Source organism: Eulemur rufifrons, chromosome 3, assembly GCF_041146395.1.
Source record: "Eulemur rufifrons isolate Redbay chromosome 3, OSU_ERuf_1, whole genome shotgun sequence".
In the NCBI taxonomy this organism is placed as follows: Eukaryota; Metazoa; Chordata; class Mammalia; order Primates; family Lemuridae; genus Eulemur; species Eulemur rufifrons.
Window position 1 is genome coordinate 25,048,958 of NC_090985.1, and position 21,340 is coordinate 25,070,297.

Here is a 21,340-nt window from a genome sequence, read left to right on the forward strand (position 1 = left end):
CTATTGGGCCCTGGTCTCCTGACTTCCAGTGCAGCACATTCTTCATGATTGTCGTTAGGTGGTACAGGAAGTAAAAAGAGTGTGCAGAGAGGGGCTAGCTGCCAAGGGCTTCCCGAGGAGCAGGGTCCCAGCAGCAAGAGCTCTGTAATTGCTGCCGGGCGGTGATGGCCCTGGGGTAGGACAGGAAGGTGGAGGGATGTGCTGTGACCTCTGAGCCCACTCCCAGAGGTCCTCGGTCCCTCCTCCTCCCATTGACCTCCCCTCACTTGGGAATATCAACTCAGCCCAATGTGAGACCCCCTATCCTGTCCTGCCTTGCTCTGCGTAGCCAACAAAAGGACAGTGGTGACAGTGAAGCTCACGAGGCAATGAAGCTGGAGGACCGAAGGCCCTGCAGTAGGGGAGCGCCACAGTGACAGGACCAGTGTGGCGAAGAGTGAGGGGGTGGTGGTGTATGTAGTGACACTGATACTGACGCCACCAATGACGGCCTGATGCTGATCAGAGACAGCTGTGGTGATAGAGGAGGTCATGCTGCAACAGATATCACCATGGTGGGGACAGCGATGTGACAGCAGGGATGGGGACGGTGATGTGACATCAGGGAGGGGGACAGTGATGGGTGATGTGACATCAGGGATGGGGAACGGTGATGTGACAGCAAGAATGGGGACAGTGATGTGACATCAGAGAGGGGGGACAGTGATGAGTGATGTGACACCAGGGATGGGGAGATGGTGATGTGACATCAGGGATGGGGGACAGTGAGGTGACATCATGGGGGGACAGTGATGGGTGATGAGAAACCAGGGATAGGGAACAGTGGTATGACTTCAGGAAGGGGGGACAGTGATGGGTGAGGTGACTTCAGGAAGGGGGGACAGTGATGGGTGAGGTGACATCAGGGATGGGGGACAGTAATGGGGTGGTTATGGTTCTGCTGACATCAGCAATGGCTCTCATGAGGACTGAGGTGGCACTGTCACTTGTGGTAATGTTCATGTTGACCCTAATTCTGGTGATCTGAGGCGGGCAAGGTGATGGTGGGGAAGAGGACTCTCGCACTTAGGGAGAGGTGGCAGGTGGGCCAGGCTGGCCGCCCCTCTGTGCCTCTGCAATAGGCCTCACTGCCTCCCTGGCCTCACCCAGAGTGCAAGCATGGGACAATCCAGTCAGGGAAAGAGGCTGGTCCTGTCTCCCTGCCCTTGAGCCTCATCTCCTGGGTCCATGTGCTGTCCTCTGTGTGTGTTCCCTTGTTTGTGTCGGGTGTGTCTGCGTGGGCTGTGGGTGTGTGTGGTCATCTTGTGTTGAGCCACCTGATGCATGGGCTGCCCTTGGCCTGGATGACTCACGATTGGCCTTCGTGGAAGTGAGGAGGGGATCAGTCCAGCAGGCACTTCCGCTCCTCAAAGGATCCACACTGTCCCCTCCAGCAGGCTTCTCAGACAGGCTCTGGACACAGCTTAAGCTTGCTGGTGGGGACCCTGAGGCAACTCATTCGGAGTTGCCCTCTCTGCAGGCTGGGAATGGAATGCCCTCCACCTGGCCTGGTTCCCCTGGGACAGCACCTCTGGCAGGGACCCTGGGCTTCAGCTGCCCTGTCCTTCCCCGTCCCCTCTGAATCCACCTGCCTTTCTTCCCACATACCCGACAGTTGCTCCACCAAGGGGCAGGTATCAGGAGCACCGACCCTCAGCAGGTGAGGTGGATTCAGACCCTGTCCAGGAGGTCCTCGTATTCCTTAAGGAGTTGGCCACCAGGCAGACAGGTGGTCAAGCTGTGAAGGGAGCCACTAAACAGTGCAGGCTCCCTGGAGGAAGGGCGGGAGGGGAGGGGAGGGGAAGGGGGGATGGGAGGAGAGGAGAGTTCTGGGAGGAAGGGAGGGGAGGGGAGGCTGTTCTCAGCAGCTGGAGCAGCATAGGGGCTGGAGGTCTCCACAGCTAGGGGAGGTTTATGGCTGGTGAACACAAGGTGCCCAGGGTTGGACTCGGATGCGCTGCCCTGGAGGCCCTGCTCCTCTCTCCTCTAGCCTACAGGAGGTAGCTGGTGATTTCCCGAGGGATCTGGGGGAGTGAAGCCCTGGAGGACCTTTCCTTGACCCCAGGGCAGAGCCTTGGGTGGGTCTGGTCAGTGTCTTCTCTGAGCAGGGACAAGGACCCCACCCCAACCATGGAAACCAGGCTGGGCATGCCCTCATCCTCCCCAGGAGACTCGCTGCCCCGCCCTGGCAGAGCGCTGGCCTGGGTCCCGCCAAGCGGTTCCCAGGGGGACTCATGGACGAGGCCTGGCAGATGGCAGGGAGGGAGGAAGCTCCTTCGGGCCTGGTCCCCACCCTCTCCTGGGATTGCAGCTTCACAGGGGCCTGATGGTGGCTTTCTGGAGACCAACTCCCCCACTCACACCTGCAGGCAGGTGACCACACACATGCCAGGAGGCCACCTCGAGGTCACTCAAGGAGGCTGCCATGGAGCCTTTGTTCCTTTCCTCCTCGTGCTGGGAAATTGAGGCAAAACTCACCCCTCTCTAAACCTGTGCTCTGGCCTGGCCACCACTATCTGTCACCTGGACGGCAGTGCTTCCAGGTGGGTCCTGGGCCCCTGGTGCCACATCCCTCACCATCCGCCCTCTGCCCAGTGGCCACACTGACAGGCTAACATACTCACCTGCCCCTCCACCACCAACCCCCTCCTTCTGGGACCCCTCCACTCTGCCCACCCAAGGGTCTGCGGTCTTCTGAGTCAGTTCCCTATCAGGGCCTCCGCCCAGCCCCCACAGCTGGCTGTGCCCTGGGAAACCCTTCCCTCCACTGCCACTGTCTGCCCCGGCCTTCAGGCCAGAAGATACTCTGTCTGCAGCCACCTCCCTCCAGGTGGGGTATGCTGAGGCAGCCACCAGGCAGAGGGAGAAAGAGCTGAATAAGACGACCAGCTGAGTTGGCCCAGGGTCCCCGTGGGGGTGGCGTGGGCTGGGAGGGGCAAGGGGGTGCGTGCCATGCGGGATCCTCCCCAGTACCACACCTGGCACCTGCCCTCGCTTGGCTCACCCTGTCTACCTCCAGCCCCCACCCCAAGCCTGTCCACGCCCCCGCCCGTGGCCCCACTCCCGGCATTAATCCCTCACTGCTGACCCAAGCAAAATGCAGTTTGCCTTCTCCTCTCTCGGCAGTTTTCTGTTGGCAAAGCAAAAAGGACTGCAGCGCACACTGGCCCAACCTCCCGCGGGGGGGCACTCCGAAATGAAGTGTCCCTGCGTGGGCCAGGGTACCTGGGTGGGGCGCTGGGGCGTCCTGGCTAAGACGTCCCTGCACACGCAGCCCCCATGCATTACCAGCCCTGCCCTCTTCCACGTCCTCTGTGGGCGCTAGGGACAGGGCCCCATACTCCCGCCTCAGCAGTCCCTGGGCCCTTCCCCTCGCCTGCAGCTCATGGGTGGGAACTGTCCACAGGTATTCATGGAGCTCATGGACAAGCTGGCACAGCCCCTGCCACAGCCCAGGGACCCGTCTGTGGCACACAGTGACAAATGGTGATGTGGCTAAAGGCCATGTATGACGCAGGTGTCCTCAGGCCAGACTGGAGAAGGTGCCAGCCAGGAAAGCCCAGGAACAAGTGAGCGGGGCCCGTGTGCGAGAATGCACTCCACGGACGCAGCAGGCAGGCACCCGCGCAGGCCGCGGCCCTCAGGGCAGCTGCTGCCCACTGGGGAAGCTTTGGCCCTGGGCAGCTCTTAGGGCACAGCCCCCGGGAGGGCTCCTGTGCAGCCAGCCCTGTGCGTCCAGCCTGGAGGCCCACACAGCCCAGGGCCTCCTGCTCTGCTCCCAGCCTGGGCAGGGCAGAACCAACCCTGGACCCTGAGCTGCTGTCTGCTGAGGGGGCTTGTGGTGGGGCTCCCCCACAGGTGCTGCCCTGGGGGGGTACAGCATTGCCCCCATGTCGGGGCATAGGCCATGACTGGCCGCTGGGGCAAAGCTGAGGGTTCTGCCAGGCCTGGAGTCATGGCCTTGGCTGGTCCCTGAGGCCTCCTGGAGCCGGCCGGCGGACTCCACCCACTGCCGATTCAGCTGTCTGGGTGGACTTGGGAGGGCCTGGGAGGCTGGACACGGCAATCCATCCCCGCGTACCCAGGAGGCAGGCGCCAGCTGCTGCGGTGTGAGGACAGGGTGGCGGCCCCCTCCCACAGCCGGGCGGCTCTCCAGCAGGCCCTCGCAGTGGCCAGAGCTGTGCGGGCCAGGCCCAAGGAGCTCAGGTGGGCCTCAGCAGCTACTTTCCCTTCAGAAAGGGGCCCCTGCTGCCCTAGGAGGGCGTGGTGGGCTCTCTCCACTGCTCACCCTTGCCTGGCCCAGAACTCCCCAGAGGCCTCTGACCCCACGAGCTCCCCCTTGGACCTCAGGGACCCACCACTGACAGCTCCTGAAAACCCATGTGCTCCAGGCTTCCTCATTACCCTTGGGAGAACTTGGCAGTAACTCCCATTTCACAGCCATCAGGAGCCTGGTCCCAGCTGTGCCCAGCTCCAGCTGTGAGGAGCCTCCCCCATAGCAGAGGGGCAGGGGACACGATGGCCTGAGAGGTGGGGGACATGGCCAGCAGGGGCCAGGAGCAAAGGCCAGCCTTGTTCAGAGACCAGGAGGGGCCTGCAGAGCAGGGCAGGGGGACAACCAGGCTGTTGGCCCCGGGGAGGGCTGTGCTCTTGGCGGGAAAGCCTCCTCCCTGCTAGCCCATGGTGGCCCAGAGCTGGTCAGTGCACCAGGCAGGTGGCAGCTCCTGTCCCCTCCTGGCCCTCCATCTGGACAGGCCGCAGGAGGCAGGGAGTCACCGTGCCCTCCTCGACAGGGCCTGCCACCCTGTCGTCTCTGATTAGCAAGTAATAACCTCTTTGACGCACAGTTTTATTAATCAAATTAATAAGTGCTGAGACCTGTGTGACCTTGGCCGTTCTGCTGAGATGGGCTTCTCCCAAGGAGGAGGGAAGCACCTGCGCTGCCCCCAGCCTTAGGCAGGCCTTTCCCCTGACCACCCCCCCAGCCCATAGTCACACACCCCTGCCCCAAGACCTGCACTAATGCAGAAGCACGCAGGTGACTGGTGCAGGACCCTGGACTCAGAGCTCTGACGCAGAGCAGGCTGCTCCCACCTGGGGACCCTTGGAAGGGACTGGATGAGAGGGCGGGGGTCTCAGACTGCAAGGGGGGCCCCTTGCTTTCCTGGGTGCACTGCTTGCCCCTCCCCAAATCGCACCTTCCGGAAGAACCACCTCCTGCCTCCTGAGCGGGTAGCGGCTGCCCCCTGGTGGCCACTGAGGGCGACTCCTGGCTGGCCCTGTCCCGTCCTGGGCTGCAGGAGCCTTGGGGCCCTCAGGGGAGAGCCCCCCATGGCTTCTCCTAGGTGCAGCTCGGGCCTGCCCACTCGGCCCTTGTCAGCACCCCCTGGAGCCCAGGTCCTCAGCCCACCCCTCTTGGGACCTGGAGCAGGGCAGGAAGGAGACCTGAAGGTGGGCAGCAGTGAGCCCTGTCCAGCTAGAATGGTGGAAGCTTGGCTCAGGCCACGGCTGAGACTGGAGGGTCCGTGCCCAGGGCAGTAGAAGGGTGGAGAGGGTCCTGGAGGGTGGTCAGGGGATGGCCCAGCCAAGGGAGCCTGTGGCAGGTGCAGCATCAGCCCTGGCTCCCCAGGACAGCACCTTCGGAGTCTGCAGGCAGAGACTGTGCTAAGCCCCCTAAACCCACCCCCTCCTGCCCCAGATGGTGACTTGGGGTGTGTGAGGACTGCCCAGAGGGGACTGGGATGCTCCTGTGTGGGTGAAGTGGTCACAGGCCCCAGCACTGGGCCCAGTCCCCCCTTTTCTGCTCCTGGTCTTTAATGGGTGGGCAGGCACACTCCATGCAGCCTCAGGCACTGAGGGGACAGGCACCGCCTGAAGGTCCTCTGGGGTGGGGAGGGCATGACGGCTGCTCCCAGACAGCTGGAGCCTGTACTGGGCAAGGTATGCAAGGAGCGGCCCCTCACGGCCACCCTGGGCTCTCAGAGGGTGAGGGCAGTGCCTGTGGGTCAGGGACAGTCACAGCAGCCCCCGCTGGGGTGCAGGGCTGGGAACTGTCTCTGCTGTTGTCCCGCTTTGCCTTGCAGCTCCAGCCGAGGAGGGGCCGGGGGCTGCCCCGAGCAGGCGCTGGTGTCTTGCAACCTCGCTCCCTCTGGCTCCGCAGAAGTGCCCCGGGGCCCAGCAGGGCTGGCCGGCGGTCCCCCTGCAGCCAGGACAGACAGACTATGGTCAGCTCCTGCTGGCCTGCCCCTGCCTGTGGCCCATCTGGGAGATGGCTGTCTGGGGGCTCCTGTCAGGGCAGCCATGCAGCAGGGGCCCCACAGGTTTTCACCGAATCCCGTGTAGGCCATGCTGGGTGGTGAACCTCTGGGATGGAGCCTGTGGCCTGGAGGCCTCAAGTCTGGGGACACAGAGGCCTACTGAGGAGTGGGTGGGGCTTTCTCAGGCAGAATAGTGGCCCCCAGGTGGAGGCAGCCACATAGGTGGCCACTGCGTATAAGGCCACCCCCAGGGAGGGTGCGCCCCACCTGCCTTTTACCAAAGTCTCTGAAGTACCCAGGGCAAGGCCCAGGGCCAGGGTGGTCCAAGGAGGTTGAGGACCACCCTGCCAGGGACCCAGGGGCTCACCGTGCCAGGCGGTCCTGAGCCGGGCAGCAGCGACACCACCTGCAGGCTCACTCCTGCCTCGCCCACGCCCTTCAGCTGGGCCACCACCTCCGTGTGCTTCCACCACTTGCACGGCTGCCCGTTCACCGACACAATGTAGTCACCCTCCTTGAGTCCGGCCGCCTGCGGGGAGCATGGATGGTAAGGTGGGGACAATATGGCTGGCTGCCCAGGGGCTCAGGCTTAGAGGCTGGCAAGGCCCTTACCGCAGCCTGGCCCCCTGGAATGACAGCGGTGATGAGGACGGGTGAGTCTCCCCGAAGTGTGAAGCCGAAGCCACTCTCTCCTGGGGTCACATGGACAGGCCCCACCAGTCGCCATCGGTTCTTGGCTGAGAACACGGACAGGGGCCCCTGAGGGAGTCAGAGGTCAGAAACCTGGCTGGGCCGCAGTCTGAAGAGCCCAGGTCTGTCCAGCACCCCCGCCCAACCCGTACTTCCCAGGACAGGAACCAGCATGGTGCCACGGAGGCCGGGCACGGCTGCAGCCTTACAGAGGGCTTGCCCCAGCCTCCCTCCCTCAGTGAAAATGCAGTGCAGAGCCAGCGGCCCAAGCCTGCCGGGAGGGGCGGCCTGGGAGAGGCGCTGGCTGGCAGGGGTGTGCTCACCAGCCGGTGGAAGATGTCAGCCACCTTCACCTGGGACAGGCAGGGTGTCCTGGCCTCTGGTTTGTGGTGGGTCTTAGCTGAAAGGGGGGACGAGGGGGGGCAGCACTAAGCCGAGGCTCACTGGACTGGACCTAGCCAGACTGCAGTGAGGGCAGCCTGCCTGCACACTGGCCCTTCCTTGGACCTCCAGGCCTGCCTGACCCTAGTGGTGGGAGGAGCTGCCCGGGGTCCCCTGAACACATAACTCTCGACCTGCCCCAGGTGGCTCTAGGAGCCCTCTCTGAAGTCCCAGCTGGGCCTGTCCCTGGTCTGCAGAGAGTCAGGTGCGGGGAGGGAGGCATTGAGGAACGGAAGAGCCTGTGGGACTCTTCCTCCAGGTGCCCGGCAGGACTGACAGCTCCTGGACCTTGAGATCCCAGCCGTTGAAAGTGCAATGGGGCCGGGCGCGGTGGCTCATGCCTGTAATCCTAGCATTCTGAGAGGCCGAGGTGGGCGGATAGTTTGAGCTCAGGATTTCGAGACCAGCCTGAGCAAGAGCGAGACCCCGTCTCTACTAAAAATAGACAGAAATTAGCTGGACAACTAAAAGCATATAGAAAAAATTAGCCGGGCATGGCAGTGCATGCCTGTAGTCCCAGCTACTTGGGAGGCTGAGGCAGAAGGATTACTTGAGCCCAGGAGTTTGAGGTTGCTGTGAGCTAGGCTGATGCCACGGCACTCTAGCCTGGGCAACAGAGTGAGACTCTGTCTCAAAAAAAAAAAGCGCAACTGCTCTTTTTATTAATCATGGGGACTGCACCTTTAACAGCAGCTGCAGGGTCTCAGCCCATCTCCCACCCTCTGCCAGGACCCAGTTCCCACCCCATCCTGGCCCTGGCTGCTCACGCTGGATGTCAGGGGCCTCAGCAGCCTCGCAGAAGTCATCCTCACGGTCGAGCTCCGAGTACCTGGCCAGCGAGCGCCGCAGCGCCTGGGCCACCACAGCCTGCAGCAGGTCCACCTCGCGCAGGACGCGGCACACGGCATGTAGCCGTAGTGCCTCCTCCTGCCCTAGGATGGCGCGTTTCAGGTGGGCCTTGCCTGCAGGTGGGGCACAGTGCTGTCACACCAAGAGGGCTCCCAGGCCCCCAGCCCAGTCAGCCGTTCCAGGATGAGTCCCAGCTCCCCCACCCCAGGGTGCAGCACGAGGAGTGGGCAAGGCCAGCGTTCCCAGGTTCATCCTGAGGGTCTGCAGCCATGGCCAAGAACAGGGTATGGCTACAGGGGCAGACGAGGGGCAGGGTGGTCCAGGAGGGCTCTGCCAGGGGCAGGGAGAGCTGCCTTGCAAGTATGCCCACCAGGTGTGCCCACCTGCCCAGAGGCTTCCCGGTGCTCCTGGGGCCACTGCTCTTGGCCATCACCCACCAGGCTAGGGGACAGGTCAGTGGCCCCACCCACCGGCACCGGGACACCAGGTGCTAAATGATGCAAGTGACAGCAGGGGTACCCTGTGGACCTGGCCTGCCACTGAGCCCAGTGCCCTCTGTCCATGGATGCCTCACCAAGTCTCCTGCGCTCCTCGGGCTCCTGTGGCAGTGCGGGTCCTTGGGGTGTGCAGCACTCCAGGGGCCGGAGGAAGACCTGCTCGTGCGTGGGAAGCTCTCCCTTGGCCACCACTGGGGGTCAGAGAGGCTGTGAGCCCCAGCGCCGGGGCCTCTGCAGCACACATGGGGCATGCGGGGCGGGGCACTCACGGGAGCCGTCGCAGAGGGCTACGGCAGCGTGGTAGTGGGCCAGGGAGCGGAAGTACTCGGCCTTGACGCACACCAGGGCATTCCAGGAGATGGGCACGTAGTCACAGACAGGCGGCTGGGCCATGGTCTGGTGCACAAGCCTATACTCGGCTGCCACCTGTCGTGGACACAGTGAGTGCTCTGGGCCTCCCATTCTCCTCTTGGAGGTTCCGTGGGACACAAAGGACAAGGCCAGCCTGGTACCCCAAGTCAGCCTAAGCCCTGGGCCCTGCTTCCATCTACCCCGACCATGTCCTAGGAGCATCAGCCACGCTGAGCTAAGCTCAGGGGTCAGAGCCTACTCCACTTCACATGGTGCCCCAGAGGAAGGGGCTCAGGACCCCACAGGGACCAGGATGCAGCTGGCTTTGGAGCCGACACACAGAGGAGGCGGGCACCCCAGCCCTGCCTTTCCCGGGCTGACCCCAGCTCAGCCCTCACCCCTAACCCTGATGCCCTGACCCCAGTCCCTGCCCACTGCCCACTGCTGCTTGGCCAGGCTGTCCAGGGATCCAGGCAGTGCACCCTGAACTCACCTGGGCAGCCTCCTGAGCCAGATGCAGCTGGGCAGGGCCGTCGCTGGGGGCTGCAGGGGCAGGCAGCAAGAGGCCCTCGAAGACACACTCCTGGGCCTGAGCAGCCATGAGCCGCTCCAGTGCGCAGAGCAAGGCAGCGCTCATGTCTGGGCTCGGCGCATGGGAGAAGTTCTCCCTCAGCAGGCTGAAGGCCCCTGCAGAGGGAGCGGGTGCTTGAGGGGGCAGTTCTGGTCCCACACAGCACCAAAGGAGGGCACCTGAGTGCTTGGCCCCTCACACTGGGGGGACATCCTGACCGCCTCCCCGTTCCTGCCCCAGACAAGGGACTTTGCAATGCCCTGCCCCCATGGAAGGTGGGCCCCGCTGTGGGTCCGGGCTGCCCTCACCAGCAGCCCTCTGGAAGGCCTCGACGGCGCGGCAGGTGCCCTCGGCGCAGGAGCGGTCCTGGCGTGCCCCGATCTGCGTGTGGAGGGCGCCAATGTTGAAGAGCACGCTGCCCTTCTCGAAGGCCAGGGCACGCTGCTGGGCCGGGACGCCCGTGAGCGAGTCGTACCTGTGGGGTGGGTCAGGCTGGCAGAGCTCCCACAAAGCCCAGCCACCCCCCCCAGGGTACCCCACTTGCCAAGCCTCCTACCAGTGGAAGAAGAGTCCCAGACTCCTGGCAGGGGTGAGGAAGCGCGCGTCCAGGAAGCAGAGCTGGTTGTAGTAGGCTGCCAGCAGCTCCAGGCCTGCCTCATTTCGGCTGGGGTTCCGCATGGCCTGCAGGGCAGGAGCCGCTGGGCCCACAACCCCGACCCCGGCCCACCCTACTCACATGCACCCTCGGGAGGCCCCTTGAGCATCAGCTCCTGGGGGGTAGGGGGGGCAAGGGAAGGGCAGTGTGGGGGAGAGGCAGGCAGGGCCCTGGGGAGCTGCCATTCCCAAAGGCCAGCAGTGTGTGGCGTGCACAGAGCCACCTGTGAGCCCCTCCTTGCATACTGGGAGGGTTTGCACATAAGGGGACCCCTGGGAGTGCCTGTCTCCCCGATGTCCTCCAGCTTCCCCGAGATGTGGGGATTCCTACCACGTGAGTGTCTACACTGAGCTCGATCTCACCCTCGCAGTTCCTGACTCAAGCCTCAGCCTCCTCATCTGTCTCCAGGCCTGCAGTGGGGGAGGAGCCCACACACCTGCCGCAGGGCCTCCAGCTCCCTGATCTCTGCCTCGTAGGAGGCGCCGTCCTCTCCAAAGTGCCCCGAGATCAGCTCCTGGCGGGGACGGTGGGGCAGGTGTTGGCCACCCCTGTGCCTGGCCACTTTCCCTGGGGTTTCCCAGCCCGCTGTGGGGGAAGACCCATAGTGGGGAGTAGGGTCCACGCCATGGGACAAGTTGGCTGCAGTGGCTGCAGGGGGCAGAGAGGCTGGCCGGGCCCAGCAGTGCGTCCTCGGGGGCCTCTTGCTATGGCCCCCCTTCTTGTTAGAAGCCCCAGAGAAGGGCTGCCGGCCGGTGTGGATGCAGCGCCTGGTGGGCCCTGGGGCTGGGTACTGACAGGGGTCCTGCCCGTCTGGCCCTGGCATTCCCCTCACCCCCATCCCCACCACAGAAGTGGGGCCAGGAAACCCAGTGGTGCTGTTTTTATGCATATTCCCTTATTAATCCCCATGGCAACCCCGAGAGGCAGGTGCCATCCTCTACCTGAGGGGCTTGGACATAGGCACAGTGCAGGTCACTTTCCCATGGGCCCTGTTCTGGGCCTGAGTCCTCTCCAGGACACTTGTGAGCCAGCGGTAGGCAGTGGCCCCAAGTCAGCAGGACCCTCAGCAGGACAGCCCGGGACCCTGTGGCCATCCTGGGGCTCCCTGCAGGATGACCAGGCCCCATCAAGTGTCCTAGAGCAGGGCATGTGTCCAAACCCACCCACTCGGGTCAACCTACAGCCGGGGCGTGGGCCCCAGTGCAGGCCCTGGAAGCAGCAGGAGGCTCAGCCAAGAGCAGGACATTCCTGTCAGGTCCCTGGGTACTCCCTCTGGGCCTCGGTTTCCTCATCTGTCCCTCAGAGCCCACAGGCTAGGACCTACCTTCAGGGGTGTGGCCCAGTCCAGCTCCTTGGTCTCCTTCAGACCCAGGGGGATCATGGGGGCAGCAACACCTTCACTACAACCAGAAGAACCAACCGCAAATGCTCAGGCTGGGCCCTGCCGTCCAGAGCGCCTGGATTCCACCCCACATCTCCCGCCACACGGATGCATCACCTGTCCTAGTGGATGCCTGAGTATGCATGTGTTCTGGTGGTGTCCTTGCTCAAACACACATGCACCGTCCTAAATCACCCCTTGCACACCCACACCCACACACGCACCTCCCATGCTGGCACGTGTCCACACTGCCATCAAGCTGCTCCAGCTCCTCCTTCAGCAGCTGCAGGTTGGAGTTGACATAGCTCAGCTCCAGGGCGACCGTCTCCCTGACCCTGTGGTTGCTGGTGGCTCTGGGGGAAGCCAGGTGAGGTCAGAAGCCTAGCCCTGTGGCCACTGCAGCCTTCCCACCCACTGACCTGTTGGTGCTCCAGAGCCCACTCCCCAGAGTGACAGGCACTGACAGGGCAGCCCAACGGTGAGGCAGAAGCAGCAGCAGGATCGAAGGCCACAAGGCGCCCTCTCCTACAATTCGGCACTCTGACCCCTCAGCAGTGCAGACCCTGCCTCGGGCCTGGGGCACTTCCCTCTGAGCTACGGCTTCCTTCCAGGCTCACACTTGCTGCCCACAGCACCAGGGGTCTGGCAGAGGGACTAGGGGGTCCCCAAGGAAGGCTAGGCTGGGGGCAGGGAAGGAGAAGTCACTGTGGGAGCTCCCTGTCCTGGAGCTCGCAGCTATGGCTGAGACAGTTGGGGTTACCTCCCTGGGCCCAGGCCCTTGCACACGCACAGCTCACAGTTCACATGCTCTAAGGAAGAGGCTGCCCCTAGGCCTGGAAGATCCTTTTCCAGGCCCCCAACCTTGGGATGTCCAGCCACCTGCCACAGCTCATCCTCCACAGTGCCTCTTCTGAGAAGTGCCCGCTGGCCACCACATACACTGCTGGAGGCTCCCAAATTCTGTACAACAGTTCCCTGGCACCTCAGGGAGGACCACAGAGACCACGTGCTCACAGGGTAGACACTGGTGGGCCAGGTGGCCCCATCACCACCCTCCGGAGGTGGGTGATGCTGCCCCGGCCAGGGCGGTGGCAGGTGCTCACCTGTAGAGGTTCTCGGCGCCTGTCCGCATCTGCAGCTCCTTGCTGATCTGCTGGTAGATCCAGGCCCTGCGGCTTTGCAGCCTGCCATGCTGCGTCTGCATCAGGGGGTCACAGCCCTGTGGGGAGGGTGCAGGTGATCATAGTCCCAACCTCTTGGAGCCACTAGAGGCCGTGCCTCTGTCAGCTGGCTCAGAGCACAGCCTGCCCTCGGAGAAGAGGATTGATGCTCAGCATCAACCATGGTGTGAGTGTGGGGTATGCCCAGGAGTGTGGGGTATGTCCCAGTTTGATTTCACTGCTTATGTCTTCTTAAATAGCATACAACATGGCAGGAGGGTTAAATTTTCCTTTGGTGTAATGCAGGCTTGCCCAGCCCTCACCCTTGTAGCAGGTTGGGGTCTTGTCCACACAATGCTCACGTGCTTTCCCCCCAACCAGGGCCCACCTCTGCACTCTCCCCGATGGTCAGGCAGGAGTCCCTGCCTCTTCTCCATCCTGCAGGATGCTGTTGGGAACACCCGACACGGTTCTTTGTAGCCAGGTGTGGCTGTGCCCTGGGCAGGCTCCCAGGTGTGGGCTGGCTGGCCTCTCTGATGTCCACCCCTTCTGTGCTGTGAGAACCCTGGTCGTGTTCAGGACCCGTTGCTCAGGGACAGTGACCCCCACCCCAGCTTGGGGACAAACACTTTCGACTCTGAGTCAGGTGTGGCAACTCTGGTCTCTGCTGACAGGTAACCCACTTCTGCCCCTCAGCTACAAGACCAGGTCTCCTGGGAACAGTTTCCTTGCCCTCTTCAGACAGAAGCAAGAGACAGACCTCTTCTCTCCCAGAACACTACTGTGTCTGAAGGTGAATCTTGTGACCATACAGAAGAGCAGACCCGAAACTGAAGCATCATCACATAAGGTCACACGTTCACAGGAGGACCAACGCCTGCGTGACACACCCGCTCTCCACGCACTCACACCTCTCAGGCCGTTCCATTTTCTCCATAAGGAGCTGGCGCATGTTTTCCTGGGGTTTCCCCCTAAATATCCCACATATGGTTCCTTTCACTAAGGTGAATGGGGTCTGCCTCTGCTTTTTAATTACTGTTGATCCCTACTGCGTTGGAATGATGCACCTTGTGTACAGCCCCACCTGCACACAGTAAGCACGGAGTGACCATCTATGACAGGCTGAACTGTGTCCCCAGAAAGATATGTTTGAGCCATAATCCTAGTACCTGTGAATGTGGTTTTATTTGGAAATGTGATCTTTGTAGATATAATTAGTTAAAAGATCATCATCCTGGAGTAGAGTGGGCCCTAATTACATTGACAAGTGGCCTTATTAGAAGAGGGAAATTTGGACACAGTCACACAGAGGAGGCCCTGTCAAGACAGAGGCAGAGATTGGAGTGGTGCAGCCACAAGCCAAGGAACGAGAGGAGCCACCAGAAGCCGAAAAAGGCAGGAAGGAGACTCTCCTGGAGACTTCGGAGGGAGCGTGGCCCTGCCTTGATGGGCTTCTGGCTTCCAGAACTGTGAGAACAAGTTTCTGCTGTGTCAAGTCACCCAGTTTGCGGTCACCTGTTACAGCAGCCTCAGGGCACTCACACATTGCCCACTGGATGCTCACACTGCCAAGTGCTAGGCTGGGGGAACCTGACCCTAGGGGCAGCCTGACCCAAGGGGGAGCGCATCCCCAAGTTGAGGGATGAGCCAGTACTTATTAGGTGGAAGGACATAGGTGCTGGAGGGCCAAACTGCAGAGAGGCAGGAGACAGCACTGGGAGGAGGGGAAGGGGGGACAGGCTGGCCCAGGATCCCGCCCTCTGCAGCCCTGCCCCTGTGGATGCAATGAAGCAGGGGTCAGGCCAGATTTGCATTTGGAGACCCTCACCCTGCTCTAGCTTCCCACTCCTGCCTCCTCCAGAAAAGAAAACCACCCAGGGCTGCAGCTGGGGCTGCAGGAGTTCCCTGCAGTGGGGTCTAGGCCAGCGGCTTGGGCTGGAGAGGTGGCGGGAGGCCCCCAAGTGGGAGCGAGGTGGGGGCAGCTTGGATCTGAGAACCTCCTCCTGCCTGAGGCCCACCCACCCCAGCCTCCCACCTCCAGTGCCTCTGCCCTGCACCTCGGAGATGCTGGTGCGGCACTCAGGCCAGGCTCGTCCCAGCATCTTGGCTGGCCCTGCAGTGGCCCCACCCCAGAGTACAGAATTCAAGGCTCAACAGGCGGCCTGGCTTTGGCCAAAGCCACCCAGTGAGTTAGGGTGCAGCCCATGGGAGTTCAGAGCCCCTCTGGAGTCCACCCACCTGGCCCAGGAGTCCCAAGACCTGGACTCTGCCCCGTTACAGCAGATCAGGCCTGGGACTTGGGGTACCATTTCCCTTGTCTGGACTTCAGTGGCCCTGAAATAAATGACTCCCCAGCCCCTCTGGTGATGGAGTTCTGGGACCCTGCCAGGCAGGCCTTGTGGCCTTGGGTGGGTTCAGGTGGGTTGATGGTAGGTTCTCTGCTCTCCCCTGTGGGCCCAGGCTCTTCCATGGGGAAGGCGGGATGTAGGGCTGGGGACCAGGCTGAGGGCACACCGATGGTCTCAACCAGGAACTGGGAACAGGCCGCAGAGCCATGAGAAACGGGACCCCACCCACAGGAACGTAGAGTGACGTACACCAGGTTGAAGCTGGAGAATGAGGAGGGGGTGGGGAGAGGGCACTACTTCCCCTCTGCAGCCCCCGACAAAAGTGCACCTTTCACTGCTTTCAGCCCCTCCACCCAAACCCAGGCCTCCCTCCAGACAGACACCCCCAGGCTGGGCCCCTGTCTCTTGCTGACCCAGGTCTTCTCCCAAGGCCCTTCGCTGCTTCATAGGACCCCACAGACTCAGGCCCTGCCTGGCTCCTCCCCCACTCACCCTGTGAGCCAATGGAGCCACCCGGCTGAGTGGCCTCCCTGGAGCTGCAGAACCATCCACACCCTCTGCCCCTCCTTGGTCCAGCACCAGCAGACCCCCCCCTCGCCCCCCGCACAACAGCCCACCCTCCTCCCACCAGCTCCCCCACGGCCCACCTTCAAGGCAGTGATTAAGTCTGTGCCAGGAAGACTAACCTGCCCCTGCTGGACCCCACCTCCCACTCTGTGGGGACCCTCAGCCCATCCATGCTGGGAACACAGCCCACTTCAGAAGCTGGACAGCGTTTTGGACAAGCCCACCTCCAAGGCCCAGTACCCCTCCAACAGGCAGCCCTGCCCCTTGCCCCCCACAAAGCACAAGGACCTGGCCGGGCCTGGCTCCAGAGCTCTGCCCACAAGACAGAGCTGCCCTGCAGGTCTGTGTGGCCACAGACACCTGGTGGTTACTCGCCGTGGGCCTGCACTGCTCGGGCAGTGGGTGCACAGCATGGCCAGGAGGATGGTGAGGCACTGAGTTTGGTGTCCCTCTGCCAGCCCTGGTGGTGGCTGGGTTCCTCTTGACATCCTCCCTCTCCAGCCACGGGCCCAGTCACGACCTGGGGGCTTCTTCCTGGCACTGCAGGGGATGGAGGCACCTCAGCGGGGCTGTGGGCCAGGGCCTGCCCAGTGTCTGGGTGGCCTGTGCTGCCCCACGGCACACCCATGCCTCCCGAGGGGTGGGCACTGCAACACTGGGCCCACACCTGACCATGGACACTGGACAGGATGGGGAGGCAGGCTCTAGCCCACGTGCCTGCCCAGCCTGGCTCGGCTCACAAGCAGCAGGCCAGGGGTCCTACTGCCCAGGGCTTGTCTCTGAGCTGAGGGCTCCTCACATAGCCCATCCCGCCAGCCTGCCCAGGTCTCTAGGGCCACAGGCAGGAAAGTGCTGTGTGGACCACTGGCCACGGTGATGCCACAGACAAGGTTACCAGAAGGCTCCAGCAAGGGTGGGTAAGAGGCTCCGCAGAGGCTGATGGGGAAGCAGGGCAGGGCCACGTAGGCAGGCACAGTGGAGGTCACTGACCACCATTCCCCCGAGCCATTTAGGGGCCTCTCCCCATCTGGGCCACTCCCCAGCCCAGGAGTTGGTGGGAAGGACTTCTCAGAAAGCACCTTCCCTGGGCAACATCCCCGCAGGAGTCACCGATCCCCTGAACAGAGTGAGGACAAGGTCACAGTGCCTTCTAGGACCCTGCCCTGCTGATGTGAGCAGGGGGAGGGTTTTACTGTCACAGAGCTGACACTGGCCATGTATTTGAACAAGTGTCACTTATTTTCCTGGGTATGCCCCCGTGGTCACACACAGGACAATTTCAGACTCTCTGAGGCCTTTGGCTTGTCCTAGCCCCTTGTGGGGGGCACCCTAGGAAAGGCCTCACATCTGGAGTGAGGAGCTCCTGGTACACAGCCACCTTGGATTAGGGCCCAAGATCTGCTTCTGCATGGCCAGCTTCTCAAGAGAGGTCAGTCAATCAGGGAAGACTTCCCATGGGAGGGGGCGCTGGGGTTGGGATGTGAGGGGTAGGCGGCCTCCAAGTGGCCCTTGCGTAGCTGGGGAGAGGACAATCACCCCAGCCAAACAACAGGAGGAAGAGCAGTGGACTCAGAGTGAGTCCCGTGGGGGACCCCCGGCAGTCTTTCATCAGCAGATGGCAGGAGGGGCCGGTCTTGGGTGGTATAAGGATGGACAAAGGAAAGCACAGCTCCCCACCACCCTGCTGGCTGAGCACCCCTTCCCAGTGGCCCGCTCCTCTTTTCTGCGGCACCCTCCATACCTGCCGTGCAGAAAGGGTGAAGCCGAGGCCCTGGCACTCTCCCCTCCATGGGGTGGGAGTCTGGCGAGGGAGGGTGAGCCACAGCCAAAACTATACACCCCCCTCCTCACAAATGTCCCGCTGCAAAGCTCCAGCAGATTCTAAGGGCTCTGGTGAGCAGCCCTGGCCATGGCCCAGGGTGGGTGTGGCCACGTGCTGGGCAGCGGCCACCCAGCCCAGCAGGGCTTCCCTCATCAGATGATATCCAGTGCTCTCCTCCTCAACCTCCTGGAGAGTTGCTCAGGGTTATTCAGCCCTGCAGGCTCCTAGGTCTCCCTGCTCTTAGCACCCCCTCCAGGAGGCCATGTGGCTTCCTGGCCTTTGTGGGAATGTCCAGACCTTTGGGGCTGGGCAGTCCCTGGAAGCCACAGCCCATTTTCCACACTGGGCTGAGGGATGTGCCACAGGGTGTGGATGCTGGGTTATCAGTCCTCCACTATACGACCTCCACCACCCTCTGGAAACAAAGGTGACCCCGCCTTGGACCCTGACATCACCATGACTATTTCTGCCTGACACTGGGAAAGAGCAAACGTGCTGTGGTCTTTGGGTTCCCGACAGGGACGGCCCACACAGGGGAGGGCCTGGGAGAAAGGGATGGAGAGCAGAGAAACAAACACCCCCGCCCTGCACACTCCGACAATAGCATAGGTCTGGTGGCTCCTGATGCCTGGGGAACGCCCAGGTCAAAGTCCCCAGAAGCCCAGGAGGAAATGGTGTGTCAGTGGCCAGAACTGGGCTGTCCCTAGGACTGGCAAAATTGGGAGACAGTCATCCCAGCCCAGCCTGGAAACAGCAAAACCATCAGAGCAGTGCCGGACCTAAGCCCTCCCCCAGGATCTCCCCGAGCCCTGGGCTCAGTCAGTCCCCAGGGAGAGGCCCCAATCCTGGCAAAACAGCTTCCCCCTCTCAGAGGCCTGGCCCTGGACACCCTGCCTGCTGATGCCCACCCATCTCAGGACCCCTCTCCCTTCCCTCCCCAAGGTCTCACCTGAGCACAGAGGAATTGGAAGCCCAGCACCCTACTGAGCCACCATCTCTGACCCCCAAATGCAATGTGGCATGGCCACAAAGGGGTCTCCCAGGACACAGTGTCTACAAGCCACACAAACACTAGATGTACCACAGATCAGCTACCACACCAGCTGAGAGTCAGGGCAGGTGCCCAGGGGATCCTGCGTCCTTTGATGTTTGCTTGGACACCTGGACACCGGTGTCCTGAGCACCTGCCTCCCTCTACAGCTTAATTTAACTGGCCCGGACCTGGTAATCTGTGTTTGTAACAAGCGCCCAGAGGGTGCTGGTGTCTAGCCAGGCTGGGGAAGCTCAAACTGACCATCTGGCATGCTGGAGACCAGGTGAGAGGGGCCAGCTCCCTGCCTGCCACGCTACTCCAAAGCTCCCTCTCTTGGCCCCTCTCCTGCTTCCCCACAGCCCCCTCAACCCTTTAGCCCCATGATCTCCCCAGGAAACTATGGGACTCAGTCAAAGTCACACTTCCCCATACAGCCAGGCTAGGAGCCCCTGCCACCCTAGGGGGAGGGTGGTGGGCAGGCTCACGCCTTCCCTTCCCTGCTGGCCAACCTTGGACTGTTCTCAGAACTCAGCCTGTTCTTCAGATGGGTTAGCCAAGGCCCAGGGCCAGCAGGGCGCCTCAAGGCATGCTGGGTGAGGACTCCAGATAAGCACTCACTGGACTCCAGCTCTCATTGCTCTTGGGGCAAACTTGAGTCACCCAGACTGTTTGCAAGGGCCTCAGACCCAAGCACAGCGCTTAAGGGAAGGGCTGACCAGTCCCTGCCCTGCTCAACTCCAAGCATTATGGCCGGTTAAGAGGGCCAGACTGGTGGGGTGGGGGAACTCGGCCTCACTCTGGCCCTGCCACTGGCATCAGAAAAGGTTGTCGAGGTGGCAGGACAGCCTGAGCTGTGTGTGTGTGACTTAGGGCCTGCCTCAGCAGGCTGGGGTCCCATAGCCACCTCCCACAGGCTCCCACGCCTGCTCAGGACCCTGACTGCTGGATCATCCCTGGACGGTGTGCGCGAGAGATGCAGCAGCCCAGAGAAACAGCTGGAGACGGTTTCTGCTCCCCTTTCCAGGGCAGCAGCCAACAGAGGGCAAGGACAGAGAGCCTGGCCACAGCCTACAGCCTGAAAAATGTCATCTACTGGCTCTCTGGAACATCTTGTTTGTGCAGCTCCCAAACATTCCACCCAAACAACACGTGCCCTCTCCAAAGGCCACCTGCAGGCATGGCCACCATTGGAGGGAGTGAGTTCACCAAGGGCAAGGGACAGGCCGCTTCTGTCTCCCCAGCGCCTGCTAGTTGCTGTAGTAGCATCTGGCATGCCCGGGGGGTGGGGCAGGAAGGGAGTCCTTGAGGGCTCTGGTCAGCACTACCTGGCCAGTTACTTGCAGCCCAAGGCCCCCTGTCTCCCCTTCAGAAGACCTGAGCCCCAACATATTAGCTGAATAGAACCAGCCAAGGGACAATGTGCAGTCTGACATCCGAGAGGGGCAGAGAGCAAAGCTCCAGGGAAGACTCACCTGGGATTAGGAGCAGGAACCATCTCAGCTTATTAGCCCCAAACTGTGAGCTGCTGGAGGGCATGGGTGCCCAGTGCCTGGCATGAACACCGGGGCAGCTCCACACTGAACCCCCAGGAACACCCAGGCTCCAGACTGCAGAGCAAGGCTGACAGACCATCCCCTCCTTCCCAGGCACAGACTTAATAGGTCTCCACACCCCACCCCACCCGTCCTGCTTGTACAGTGCTTCTGGAAATGGTGCCCAGTCAGCGCCCGAGGTGAGGGACTTCAGAAGGGGTGGAGGTTCAGGGAAGCGACAAGAAAACAAGCTGCCCAGTCCTGAAAACCTCCAGCGATTCCCTATACCCGGGAGGCTTTAGCTGCCTGTGCTAAAAGTTCCTTCAAATGGGCCCCAGAAGCCGGTACAAAGGGAGGGCGAAGCTAAGAAAGGAGGCATCACAGGTGCCAGACACAAACTCAGGGCGGGGCTGCCAGAGCAGAATCCACACCCGCCGGAGCCAGGGCTTCTAGCTTCAGGGACGATGATGGCCCGGACTTTGGCTCCCACCGATTCCTGAGCTGCACAGGGGGAGTCACTGCAGAGGGAAGAGGGACGCAGGCTCTGGCCTCAGTTTTCCCAGCGGTAAAACCCTGCTGCCTCGGGGCGAGTGAGCTGTGGGAGGGAAGCCGCCTGGGACGCGCCTCTGACCGAGGGCAGGAGGAACCAGGGGTCTGGGACGCCCTCGCCCGCCGCCCCCCACGCCCACCTTGCGGACGCAGCTCTCCTCTCCGGCGCCCTGGCCGTCCGGCCTCTCCTCGAGGATCATCGCCGCGCCGCCCGGCCGCCGCTCGGACAGCGCTCCGCAGCGGGGACCGGCAGTCCGCACCGCACAGGCCGCGGTGCTCCTACTCCCCACGCCGGTCGGAGACCGTCCCTCCTCCGCGAGGGGGTCCGGCGCAGCTGGGCCGGGCTCAGGCTCAGCCTGCGAAACCAGCTGCCGCCCAATCGGCAGTGGCGGCCGCTCCGACGGACAGCAACTATGACCAACCAGTTCGTGAGGGAGGCGGGCCCTGAGCGGCTAGCCCCGCCCCGCCCGCGGAGTCCCGGGAATTCGGTAACCCCTGGCAACCGCGGCTCCGACGCCTGGCCACAGGCTGGCAGTGCGCATTGCGCAGGCGCCTATGCCCAGGGTGGCCGCTTGGCTAGCGGAGAAAGTTAGGGACA

At 62.5% G+C, this 21,340-nt stretch overlaps 1 protein-coding gene across 1 annotated transcript; it reads right to left on the reverse strand.

Moving 5' to 3' along the window:
- Positions 1-358: 358 nt before the first annotated feature.
- Positions 359-20,942, reverse strand: RHPN1 (rhophilin Rho GTPase binding protein 1). The gene is made up of 19 exons (XM_069465589.1): positions 20,883-20,942; positions 12,835-12,950; positions 11,956-12,084; positions 11,675-11,750; positions 10,787-10,864; positions 10,252-10,376; positions 10,004-10,170; positions 9,618-9,811; positions 9,043-9,199; positions 8,851-8,964; positions 8,195-8,389; positions 7,310-7,386; positions 6,909-7,055; positions 6,664-6,825; positions 6,091-6,238; positions 5,238-5,461; positions 4,444-4,562; positions 4,121-4,217; positions 359-391 (listed from the first exon to the last, which is right to left on the reverse strand). The coding sequence occupies exons 1-19, from the start codon at positions 20,940-20,942 to the stop codon at positions 359-361; spliced, it is 2,418 nt and encodes an 805-aa protein (XP_069321690.1).
- Positions 20,943-21,340: the final 398 nt, after the last annotated feature.

Coding starts and splice junctions, on each gene's coding strand:
- RHPN1 (XM_069465589.1), bottom strand. CDS start 20,942: ATGATCCTCGAGGAGAGGCCGGACGGCCAGGGCGCCGGAGAGGAGAGC. Junction 10,865..11,674: donor ACTGGGCCACACCCCTGAAG/GTAGGTCCTAGC, acceptor CGTCCCCGCCAG/GAGCTGATCTCGGGGCACTT. Junction 9,812..10,003: donor GGCCTTCCAGAGGGCTGCTG/GTGAGGGCAGCC, acceptor CTCCCTCTGCAG/GGGCCTTCAGCCTGCTGAGG.